The sequence below is a fragment of the Gracilinanus agilis genome, chromosome 3, assembly GCF_016433145.1.
Source record: "Gracilinanus agilis isolate LMUSP501 chromosome 3, AgileGrace, whole genome shotgun sequence".
NCBI classification, from domain to species: domain Eukaryota; kingdom Metazoa; phylum Chordata; class Mammalia; order Didelphimorphia; family Didelphidae; genus Gracilinanus; species Gracilinanus agilis.
Window position 1 is genome coordinate 629,137,586 of NC_058132.1, and position 12,845 is coordinate 629,150,430.

A 12,845-nucleotide genomic window follows, 5' to 3' on the forward strand; every position below is an offset into this window, starting at 1 on the left:
ATATAAGAGACTTCTCTACTAGCAGCAATGCAAGGATCCAGAACAATTCTGAGACACTTATGAGAAAGAATGCTACCCACATCCAGAGAAAGAATTGTGGGAGTAGTAACACAGAAGAAAAACAACTGCTTGGTCACATGGGTTGATGGGGATATGATTGGGGAATGTAGACTCTAAAAGATCACCCTAGTGCAAATATTAGTAATATGGAAATAGGTCTTGATCAATAACATATGTAAAACCCAGTGGAATTGCTCATTGGCTACAGGAGGGGGTTGGGAGGAGGAGAGGGAAAGAACATGATCCATGTAACCATGGGAAAATATTCTAAATAAATTAATTAAATAAACTTAAAAAAAAAAAAAAGCCCTGAGCAGGACTTATGTAAAATCTAAGCAGAAGTTGGAGGTTTGTAAGACAAAAATCAGTCCAGTCAACTTGAATGTTCTTATTTAAAAGAATTAATAACATGTCAAATCAACAATGGAGTTAAAAAAGTTGATGGAGCTATTTATTACATAGTGAAAATGGATACTGCTGATAGAAAACATTAAACAAAGCTGCTTTCTCCACCCTTTCCCCTTGCTCTCTGTTTGGCTGGCACGATCAGACTTTTCCCCAGAGAAGGAAGGGATTAGTAACAAAGGAACCTGAAATGTTATTTCCTTCCATCTTCTTGCTTACTGAAAAGGAGAATAGGTAGGATTTCCAAAGGAAGAATGTAAATATAAGAGGTATGTACCCCACAGCCAAAGTTGATTAAGTCACAAGGAAGTTGGCTGCAAACCTTGCCAATGGTTTAAAAAAAAAAGCACTGCAGAAAACCTTCAGGTTATTGATTAAGTCAAAAGAATCATAATCAGAGCTCGAAGGGATCTCTGGAGTCAGCTAGACCATCTTCCTATGTGCCATAAGCATCCTCTTCTAACCTTATATGAGATTCCCAACAAGGAATCCTCCAACCCCTGCTTTCAAAGATGACTAAAAACAAAACAACATCCACTCTCTTTGGAAACAAAGCCTGATTTCTGGTGGTAGAGATTTTTATCCACAAACAATAGGAAATTCTGTATACATAGCAAGGTTATAGACACTGAGGCACAGGCTAATTAAATGACACATGCACCCACAGAAACAATAATGAATTTAACCAATCAAACAAAAAGCAAATAAGAGATCAAAATACTAAAAAAAAAAAAAATGGAAGGAGAGGACACCTGGAGGTTGGGAAGGAATCTTCAGGAAGATAGAGGAAATGAACATAAGGAAGACCACCAGGCAGATAACTGAAGATAATAAACAAACAAAATACTATAAAAAAATTTGACAAGCTCTTCCAAACCAAGCCTTATTAATAACATCAATGGGAAAGAGGGTACAGGGCAGGACAGTAAAATATATTTTAAAATATGACTCAGGATTAAGATATTTTAAAATATGACTCAGGATTAAGAAAGAGGCCACAGGTTCAGAGATGGCTTTTCATTAGTCTCCTGTCAGTATATCAATAATACTTTCTTCAAAGAGAGAGTTAGGGATGAGTTAATAGAGAAACATTTATTAAATGCTTTCTATGAGCCTCTAATTGTTCTAAGTGCTGGAAATACAAAAAGAGAAAGGCAAAAATTGTCTTTGCCCTCAAGACATTTACATTTTAAAGAGAATGTATTAAACATAGTGAGTACTGACCAAAATCAAGAAAAAGTGAAACTGGTTATATCTCGAGTAGAAAAAAAATGAAAATTTGTTGATCTTCAAAACACCTTTTTTTTTAAACCCTTACCTTCCGTCTTGGAGTCAATACTGTGTATTGGCTCCAAGGCAGAAGAGTGGTAAAGGTAGGCAATGGGGGTCAAGTGACTTGCCCAGGGTCACAATACAATACTGTGTATTGGCTCCAAGGCAGAAGATTGGTAAGGGTAGGCAATGGGGGTCAAGTGACTTGCCCAGGGTCACAAAGCTAGGAAGTGGCTGAGGCCAGATTTGAACCTAGGACCTCCAGTCTCTAGGCCTCTCAATCCACTGAGCTACCCAGCTGTCTCCCAAAACACCTTTCTGTGAGTACTCAGACCACAGACTAGTTTGAGGAAAAGGTTAGAAGAATACTAAATTAGAAGAATAAATATGAGAATAACATCTCATGGTTGCAATAACAACTCAAACCTAATAGATTATAATGATCACAAGCTTTTTCAGAAGCTTGAATGATGTAAAAAGGCTGACATAATGAGGAAGGGAAAAAATATTCTTGGCATATTCTTGATTTTGTTAACAAATGGAGATCAGATAGCCAAATTCATGCTGATTTAAAAAATAAATCCATGGGGGGGGAAAATGAGAAACATAGTGAAAGGTAAGAAGAATTAATTAGTACCTCACAAAATAGCAAATAGCAATAATAGAGGTAAAAAATGAAGTTGCAGATAGCTTTACATTAGCTAGATGTATATAAACCAGATCATTTCAGGAAGGAAAGATGAGGGCCTATAGCAGTGATGGCAAAACTTTTAGAGACCAAGTGCCCAAAATGCAATCCTCACATTGCATGTGAGTCCCCCACCTTACCCTAGACAGAGGAGGGAGGGAGAGCTCCCATTGGGCTGCTGGGCAGAGGGGCAAGTGATATGAGAAATGTCCTCAGGCTTGGTGGAGAGGGGGAAGAGAGCAGACCCTTCTGGCATGCATGCCACAGATTTGCCGATACCTATAGGATCAAAGATCTAGGGTAGGAGAGAATACAAAAATCATCTGGTACAAACCCCTCATTTTACAGATGAAATTGGACAAAATTTGACCAGGTTTCCCTAATGATGTTTCATTATTGAAGACAGTGGAATCACTACATTCAAATGAACCTTATGTTATATGAAGTTCCTTGTGTTATATGAAGTAGTGGAAATGGTAGTGAATGAATAAAGTTCAAACCAGACAAATACACAATAGAGAAATCTATGCTAGAGGCAACAACCTTGAAAATCCTGGGGGAGAAATTCTCATCAAATTTGTCAGTGAAACCAAGCTGGGAGAGACAGCTAACAATTGAGGATAATTCAGGACCCAAAAGATCTTGGATATCCTAGAGCACTGAGCTAATTCAAAAGGAATAAATATAAAGTCTCACACTTGGGTATCATCTTCCCAAGTTCAAGATGGAAGAAGAGTGGTTAAATAGTTGTTCTGGGGCTTAAAGTGGCTTTCAAGCTCACTATAATATACTGAATATGATACAACAGCCAAAAGAGCTAATGTGATGCTGATCCACATTGAGAAGAATAGCTTCCAAGAAAAGGCAAGTGAAAATCCCACGGTATTCTCACCTTATCTGGTGTATCATGTTCAGGTCTAAGCACTGCGATTTAAGAAAGACATTGGTCAGACAGAGATGATCTAGAGGAGGGTAAGTGGATGGTGAGAAATGATTTCAGACCAAGTCATGTAAAGATGGCTGAAGAAAAGGAAATTTTAGTGGAACCCAATAGCTCTGCACAAGTATACAAAGGGCTATTATGATGGTGACATATTCATTTGATCTATTTAGCCCCAGAGGCCAGAAGAGAACAGGTGGATGTGAGCTGCAAAGAGGCCTCTTGGGCCTAATGTCAGGGAAAAAACTTCTGAGCAGAGATTTTCAAAGGTGGATTGGGCTCTCCTGGGAAGTGCCGGGGTCTTCCTCCTTAAAGGTCTCAAGTAGACACTTTTTTTGTTTGTTTTTTTTTCTTAGCAAAACCTTAAAATCTTTATTTATTTGTTTGTTTGTTTTTATTATTTTATTAATTTTATTAATTTTTTAAATTTAAATTTAAATTTTTGTTTATTTTTCCAAGGTTACATGATTCATGTTCTTTCCCTCGTCTCCTCCCACCCACCTCCCATAGCTGACGTACAATTCCACTGGGTTTTACATGTATCATTAATCAAGACCTATTTCCATATTCTTAATATCTGCACTAGAGTGATCGCTTAGAGTCTACAACCCCAGTCATGTCCCCATTGACCCATGTGATCGGGCAGTTGTTTTTCTTCTGTGTTTCTGCTCCCACAGTTCTTCCTCTGGATGTGGATAGTGTTCTTTCTCCTAAGTCCCTCAGAGTTGTCCTGGATAGACTGCCACTTGTTAAGTATGTTGCAGACTTGCTGAGGTCCATTCCAACCCCACAATCCTCTGATTCTTACCTTCTTACACTTTACTCCTCTCTGGTATTGTAGGATCCAGCTACATTGGTCTAGAAGGGCCCAGCTCCATTCTATAAACTCTCTCCATTTCGCATTGCTGCCTCTTATAACTGGAATGCCCTCCCTCTTCATTCATGCCTATTGGCTTCCCTGGTTTCTTTTAAGATACAACTCAAGACCCAGCTTGTGTAGAAAGCCTTTACTGCCTTCCCCCTTCAGAGTATCTTCCATGTACTTTGTATGTATCTTGTATGTACTAATGGTGTCCCTCCATTAGACTGTGAGCTCTTTGAGAGTGAAAACTGTTGCTGCGAGTTTTTGAAGCCCCAGAACTTAGTACAGTAGGGAAGGCACATAATGGGCACTTAATAACACACTTGTTGGCTAACTGAAAGTTTATTGCACTCTCAATGATTCCAAGTGGCACTGACATAAACTCCAATATTCTCCCAGCTACCCAGCTGTGAACCGTGCAATACCACCACTTCAAGATGTTGCAGGTGACCCAAAGGAAAGCCGAGAGATGCTTAGTGGGTCTGAGAAGGCAGCATATAAACCATAATTTGCCTGTGAAAATAGCCTTCAGGGCAGATGGGTGGTTCAGTGGATAAAAAGGCACACCTGAAGACCAGGTCCTGGATTCAAATCTGACCTCAGGCACTTCCTAACTATGTGATCCTGGGCAAGTCATTTAACCCCAATTGCTGAGTCCTTATCACTTTTCTACCTTGGAAGGGGTACTTAGTATTGATCCTACGACAAAAGGTAAAGGTTTAAAAAAAAAAACCTAAGAGATGTGTGACCAGAAAAGGAGGATGAGCAGGAATACACAGAGATAATCGAGGTGTGTGGTACCAATGAGACATTAGGAGACCAAGAGGAAGTCCTACAGCATCCCAATTAGGCTGAGCTGATGAGAAGACACAGACAAGAACTACTAAAGAAGAGGGCACAGAGGTTATAACTGACATCACTGAACTGTGATCCTGGGACATCTTTATTTTCACCAGCCTTTGGTTTCCTTTGCAATCCCATGTACTTTATCTTATGTATTTAAACACATTACTCTGAGGAGTCCACAGACTTTCCTGGACTGCTTCCAAAAGAGATCTCTGACACACAAGAGATGAAGAAATCCTGAGGTACCACACTACAGGTATAAAAGGAGCTCAATTTATGTTGCGACAATTATAGGTAAGATGCACTTTAAAATGTCAGCCTTTCCCTAGATATTAATAATACTGGTGAATAGGGGGCAGCTAGATGGCTCAGTAGATAGAGAGCCAAGTCTGGAGACAAGAGGAAGGTCCTCAGTTCAAGTCTAGCCTCAGAAACTTCCTAGCTATGTAACCCCTTGGGCAAGTCACTTAATCCCAACTGCCCAGCCCTCACTACTCTTCTGCCTTGGAACCAATACTCAATATTAATTCTAAGATGGAAAGCAAAGATTTAAAAAAAATAACATTGGTGACTAACTAAAGTATACTAACTGTCTCTATAAAGAAAGGAGCCTAAAAGGATAATTTAGTAAGAGCTGAATCATACAAGATAAGGAACAGATTACCTTCAACAGAATAGAATTATTCCAGGATTTCACAAGCTCAGCTGCTCTTAGGTCTTGCCAACTTATGAAGTTGTGAAAATGATTTCCTGTTTTCCTAAGAAACAAAATAGTATTTTAAGACTTATTACAAAACCAAATGTCATCTGTTAGAAACCACACAAAAGGTCTGGTGCAAAAGACAAAATTTCTGACTTCAGAACACAATAGTCATTTCAATTTCAATGTTGAATTGAATGAAATAATTAAATTGGATACGCTGTATGAGAAATTTTTTTTATAGCCAACCAAGACTCTACATAAAATTTTAACAATCTATGCAAAAATTTAATTCTTTCTGAATTGCTTTACTTTGAAGTCATTATTAAAAAGATAACAAATTCTCCTTAATGGTTTGCTTTGTATATTTTCAAGAAGTCAAGATATTAAAAATCTTTCTTTCACAATGTTTCTTATCACAATAACTATAAAACAAATTAGAGATCTGTGACCTAGTGGTTTTAAGAATGGAGATAAATTCTTTCTGAGGACATTTCTGTTTTTCCTGGCTTGCAAGATTGAAATCTGTTATTTAAAAAAAAATAAAGGATCACATCCATACTTAAGTCCTGGAGAGCTATTGTATCTCAAACCATTTTGATTTCTATCAATGGCTCATTTGTAAATGCTCTTAGGACTTTACTCATACTTTTATATAAGCACACCACCCAATTTCAGCTGGATCCATGAGAATGTGGCATTAAGTGAAACCGTATTACATGGAATGGTTATTTCCAGAGGAACAATGTTAGAAATTTTACTTTATCTGCAGTACTTAATAAATGCCTGATTTAAGTATAAATTTCATTTGCTTGAATGATGTCATAGAAGAATTTTGCCTATAAAATAGTACACTGTTGTAAAATTATCTTGGTTGGAGCAACCTTGTATGAACTCTAACTTTATTAATTATAGTTCCTATGGTCAGAGATTTAGAGCTAGAACGCACCATAGTAGAGTAGAAGGTCTGAGCGCAAGGACTGCGCCTTGTTCATTTTTGTAATTACATGCAGAACCTCAAATATTTGTTAGATGAATGAATTCTAGTTCATATAACTAATCATTTAACAACATCACTAATTAGCATATCCTGATATCTAAAATTAGGGGATAATATGATGCTCTGAAACAATACTATAGTTAGAGAAGCAAATAGGTAGCTCACTGGATTAAGAGCCAGGCCTAGAGTTGGGAGGATGTGGGTTCAAATCCGACCTCAAATACTTCCTAGCTGTGTGACCCTAGGCAAGTCACTTAACTCCTATTGCCTAACCCTTAACACACTCTTCTGTCTTGGAATCCATATTTAGTATCAATTCTAAGACAGAAGGTATGGGTTTAAAAAAACAACAATACTATAGTTAGAGAATGAACAAAACAGACAATTAAAGATTTTTCAAAAATCAGATAAAGCTCCAAAATATCCCAAGAAGAAAAGATACCTTCATTCGACATAATTACTTTACCCAAAAAGTACTAATCAAATTAATCATACTAAGTAAGTTTTTGTTCTTTAAAGCAATCAGGTCATAAAGCTCTGGGTTTGGGGAGGTGGAGGTGTTGCAGATGATGCAGACCTATGATTTCACTGGCTCAGGGAACCTCAAAGCTTACAATGCCAAGGCATATCTGCAACTGCTTGGTGATAGTCCAGCCAATCAAACATTTATTAAATACCTCCTCTGGATCAGGAATTGGTTTATGGACTAGAGAGATAAAGACAGAATGGAAACCCTGCAATTCATTTGTTTTATATTTTTATTTTGAATATTTTCCCATAGATACATGTTTCATGTTCTTTCCCTCTCCCCAAAGTCCCCTAACCCCCTTAGCTGATGCACAATTCCACTAGGAAACCCTGCAATTCAGATGCAGAAAACTGCCTGAAGTAGTAAGCAGTTAAGTGACTTATCATCTGTATCAGAAAGGGAACATAAAAATGTCCCTAAGGATTCTGGGCCTCCCAGAAGGTGATGCTTGAGAAGAGCTTACAGCTCCTAGCAATGACTGTTGAGAACAAACACTTGTAGAGCCAGGGGAACAGGAACTCACTTGCCATTGCTCTACAATGACAAGAAAAAAACCTGAGAACCAGCTAGTTTCAGTTCTGACCTCTTCTACACTGTTCAGCTCTTCTCAGTATTTCTAATAAAAACACCAACCCATCTTAGGCCCACCTGGCCTTTACCTGGCCATTCTGAAGGGGTGTGTGTGCCCAGTGCTGGTTGAGCACTTCTTGGCTGCAAAGTCTTGCCTGGGACCAGGCATGAGGGATGGCATAACTCAGATGTGGGTTCTGGTTTGTTGCAGATCTTACGTCAGCAATGCCCAAATTAATGTGGTCATGGAACATTTTGAAATGTTGAATGTGGCAGATAAAAGGATAATACCAGAAAGACAGCTTAGTGTCATGAAGGCAGACCCAAAACCAAACCTTAGCTTTAACAATTACCAGTCACTTGTAAGGGAGTCTATCATGTCAATACACACTTGTGCTCCCTTCTCATGGGATTATAGGGAGGCAAGTACTTTGTAAATCTATGACAGCATTTTCTCTTTCTTTCCTTCCTTCCTTCCTTCTTTCTAATAACCCTTACTTCCCATCTTAGAATCAATACAGTGTTCCAAGACAGAAGAGCAGTCAGTAAGGGCTAGGTAATGAGGGTTAAGTGACTTGCCCAAGGTCACACAGCTAGGAAGTATCTCAGGCCATATTTGAACCCAGGACCTCCTGTCTCTGGCTCTCCATTCACTGAACCATCCAGCTGCCCTCAATAACATTTTCAACAAATTGTTTTGATAAACTATCCTAGGTAGAGTTGAACCTGACTTTTTTTCTGTACTTGTACAGAATCTTAGTTTTCTTAAAAAGAAAAAAAAATGAACTTCCCTTTCAATAAGTCATAGATAAAGCAAGTATATACTACTTTCAGTTTGGAAATTTTATCTTGAGCTGCTAACTTGTTGTGTCCTCTCATCCTAAGAATATGTGATTTAAGATTTAAAAGTATACAGCAGTGGATAGAGCACCAGGCCCAGAGTGGAGAAGGACCTAGCTTCAAATCTGGCCTCAGACACGTCCTAGCTGTGTGATCCTGGGCAAGTCACTTAATTCTGGCTGCCTAGCCTTTGCTGCTCTTCTGTCTTAGCACTGATACTGTGACTAAAGGTAAGGGTTAAAAAAAAAAAAAGATAAATTACGTAGTACTAAAAAAGAATGCTACCTAGGTGACCTAGAAGTCAGGAAATCAACTCTTCTGATGAGTAGATGGTGAGAGAATCCTTATCACAGTAGTTTTTTTGGAGAAGATCAAGTATTTTCAGAGTATTTTAAATGCAGAGCTCTACCTGCTCAACAATGTAAAGGGTCTTAGAGAGGAAGCCAAGGCATTAAGAGGTTAAGTGATTTGTTCAGGGTCACAGCAAGGACTGTCTGGTGTGAAAATAGGTAATGGAGAGCACCAGAGATGTTACAATAAATCTAAATAGTTGTGGGTACACACACTGTGTTGTAGGAGAAACTGGACCAGGATGGGGAGACCAGAGTTCACTGGATTAACACAGGAATGGCAGTTGGTCTTAACTGTCACCCAGCTTTCCCTAGGCCAGGGTTTATGGAATCAGCAGGCAAGGTAAAGGTTTAGCAGTTTTAATTATGTTCAACTAAAAGTTGGGATAGGGATTTCTATACTTAAAATCTAATGACAAAACCACAGGGCAAGGGGAGGACTTCTCTACTCTAATCTTAGTGATCTAGCAGGCAGAGCCCAAAGGAGAAGTAATGGAGTCACTGAGAGGCTGCATCAAACCTGGTTCCAGCCAGGGTTTGACTAGCACAGCTATGGGCTGAGGGTGGCTTTAGAGTTTCTCACGGTTATCCACAGATGATCTCAGGATGTCAAAAGCCAGGGTATCCAAGTAGAGAGGGTGTGCTTGAGATGCTGTCCACCAGATACCAAACTTCTCCCCCACCTGGTGCTGCTCTGTAATTCTTGTCCTCTTGTTAGAAACCACCACCACTCAGGATCCCAGGGAAATCAGGATGCAGGGTGTTCTTTACTCTGAGATCTCCCAGGGCTAACGATAGTTTGTGCCAACCACTAATGGAGTCTCTCTAAGAGCACAAGCCCCTCCTTCCTGCTCCTTCGTTCCATCTTGGAATGCTCCAGCTCCTTCCTGCTAGGTACATCCTTAATACTTAATTACTAACTAATCTTCCTCACAACACTGTCCAAGGTAGGACTTGAACTGAGGCCCTTCAGACCCAGAGAGTGGCTCATGCACACCACCACCATATTGCTTCAGTAACGACAGACAATACGGCTAAAATAAGGAAGGAAAAGTCTTTAGCTTGACTAACTGGTGTCTTATTTTGAGGACACATGTAGGATCTCTCAATGTACTTTGCAGCTCTCACATAGCTCTTGGAGTAAGGCCCAGGGGCATGTGCTCTCAATGACTCCCAAGATCTTCACTTCAGCATGACTACAAAGGATCTAATTACTCTTCTTGAGGACAAGGACTGGGTTTGATGTCTATTCTCTACTTAGGCAGCACATTAAAGACTGTGGTTATTAAAATGATCATCCAAAGAAGTAATAGCATGTTTCTATAATTTGGTCCTTTTATGGCATGGTGTACATATATTTTCTTGGCTCAGTGCCTTTGACATTGGCAATCATCTAGTCCAACTCTTTCATTTTATAAATGGAGAAACCGAGGCCCAAAATTTTTTTAAAAACTTGCCTGGGACAGTTAGGTGACTCAATAGATGGAGAACCTGGCCTGGAGATGGGAAGTCCTCAAGTCATAACTTCCTACCTGTGTGACCCTGGGCAAGTCACTTAACTCACATTGCTTAGCCTTTACTAGTCTTCTGCCTTGGAACTAATACTTAGTATTGATTCTAAGATGGAAAGGAAGGGTTTAAAAAAAAAAACAACAACTTGCCTAAGGTCACAGTAACTGGCAGAGTTAGGATACAAACTGGAATCCTCTGACTCCAAACCTATAGTTCTTTCCCTTAGACCAGTGATTCCCAAAGTGGGCACCACCGCCCCCTGGTGGGTGCTGTAGTGATGCAGGAGGGCGGTGATGACCACAGGTGCATTTATCTTTCCTATTAATTGCTATTAAAATTTTTTAAAAATTAATTTCCAGGGGGCTAAGTAACATTTTTTCTGGAAAGGGGGCAGTAGGCTAAAAAAGTTTGGCAACCACTGCCTTAGATCAAAAGAAAAAGCAAGGCAATAACGATTTAATTTTCTGGGTCCATGTTAATTTATGTGGCTAACTTGATGAGAATAGTTTGGAAAGAGTTTAAGTTACATTCACTGTCTTTTGAAACGTACTATTAAGTAATTAAAGAGTACATGTGGGAAGCCTATCTTAATAAAAAAAGAAAAAAAAACAATTCTTTCCAAAGCCAAGAAATACAGTATTTTCTTCATATGGTCAAAACTCATCCAACAGGTTTCAAAGTTGCATTCAACATTCAGCATATTTAGCTGTATGCCAAGAATCAAACAACGGTACTTATGGACACAATGTACTTACTTGTCCCAAGTAATGAAAGTTGCTCTCTGTGTTGAGATTCCAAGGCCAACAATCTGATGCATTTGTATTCCTGCAGCTAAAAGGGAAAACACAGAAATCAGTTTAGAAGCTGATGAAATTCTCCTTTATGATATTACTGTGTGATCTTTAAGTATCTAGATTGAAACATTTTTACTAAAGCAGTCAATCTGAAACTAATTAAGCATTCCTCTAGAAAGTTAGATAGCGATTCTTATAAAAAGAAAAAAGAGCTGTTTTAAAACCAGTATATGAGGTCTGAAAAATGATAAAAAGAAATTGAACAAAGACTAGCAAACTAATGATGCTTCCTTTTTACTACTAGAGAAAAGTCTGCAAGAATTTCATTTTTGAATCTAAGTGAATATCAGTCTGCTAATATAGTAGAAGTGTGAGAAAAATCAAACCAAAATCTTCAAGGAAAGCAATATGGTATCCTCCCATACTAAGAATACAGATGAAATTTCAAATTCTGCTGAGACATATTTTTCACATAAATTGATGCTTAGTAGGACAAATTGTTTTTTCCTCATTCAGATTCTCCATGATACTAAATTTTACACATGAAAACATATATAAATTAATTGAACCAGAAATCTATATTACAAAACAGGGATAATCAGCACACCTGTGATCTTGTTGGCAAAGAGTTACTGAATGAGAAACTCTCTCTACAGGTGTCTTTTTTGTAAATTAGTCTTTGTTATGGTTCGGTTACTTCAATATATTTGACTCCCTGGGACCCAATTTGGGGTTTTCTTGGCAAAGATATTAGAGTGGCTTGCCTTTTATTTCTCCATATAGTTTTCAAAAAATACCCTAGAACACTGAGAAGAGGTTCACTGACTTGCCCTAGGTCACCCAGGCAGAAAGTGGCAGAGGCTGTACAATGAAACCCTGGTTGTCCTAGCTCTAAGCCAGCTCTCTACCCACTGAACCATGCTGCCTCTACAAAGCACGGCTTAGAATACTGTCTCCATAATACTTTGCCTGCAAGGTAATAGGGAAACCACCCTTAAGATTGATAAAAAACATTTTTTAGTTTTCTAAACAAAAACATTTTCTTTTTTGTTTAAGACAAGTGGGTGAGCCAGAATAATCTGGATAACTAGATTATAATTTTCCTGAGGAACTCTCCTTGAAGATATTATTCTCTCTTCAACTTCTCTCTATTCCCCAGAATACCTCCCATACACTATCATTCAACTGAAATTTGTTCATTGATTATCACAAGCTGCAAAAGACCAGAAGTCCATAAAAGTCAAAGAAGCAAGTTAGTCAAATTTTAGCTTCTTTTTTTTAAACCCTTACTTTCTGTCCTAGAATCAATACCAAGTATTGGTTCCAAGGCAGAAGAGCATAAGGGCCAGGCAACTGGGGTTAAGTGCCCTGCCCAGGGTCACACAGCTAGGAAGTGTTTGAACTCAGGACCTCCTGTCTCCAAGACTGACTCTCAATCCACTGGGTCATCTAGGTGCTCCTCTAGCTCTCTCTTGAC

The 12,845-nt window shown here is 38.7% G+C and overlaps 1 protein-coding gene across 1 annotated transcript in view; it reads right to left on the reverse strand.

The window, feature by feature from the left end:
- GK5 (glycerol kinase 5) overlaps nucleotides 1-12,845 on the reverse strand; it is a 59,882-nt gene that overhangs the window by 31,213 nt on the left and 15,824 nt on the right. Inside the window, exons 3-4 of the mRNA XM_044669454.1 lie at nucleotides 11,330-11,405; nucleotides 5,738-5,831 (exon numbers count right to left, since the gene is read on the reverse strand). Coding sequence (XP_044525389.1) covers nucleotides 5,738-5,831; nucleotides 11,330-11,405 — 170 coding nt within the window. The remainder of the gene's footprint in view (nucleotides 1-5,737; nucleotides 5,832-11,329; nucleotides 11,406-12,845) is intronic.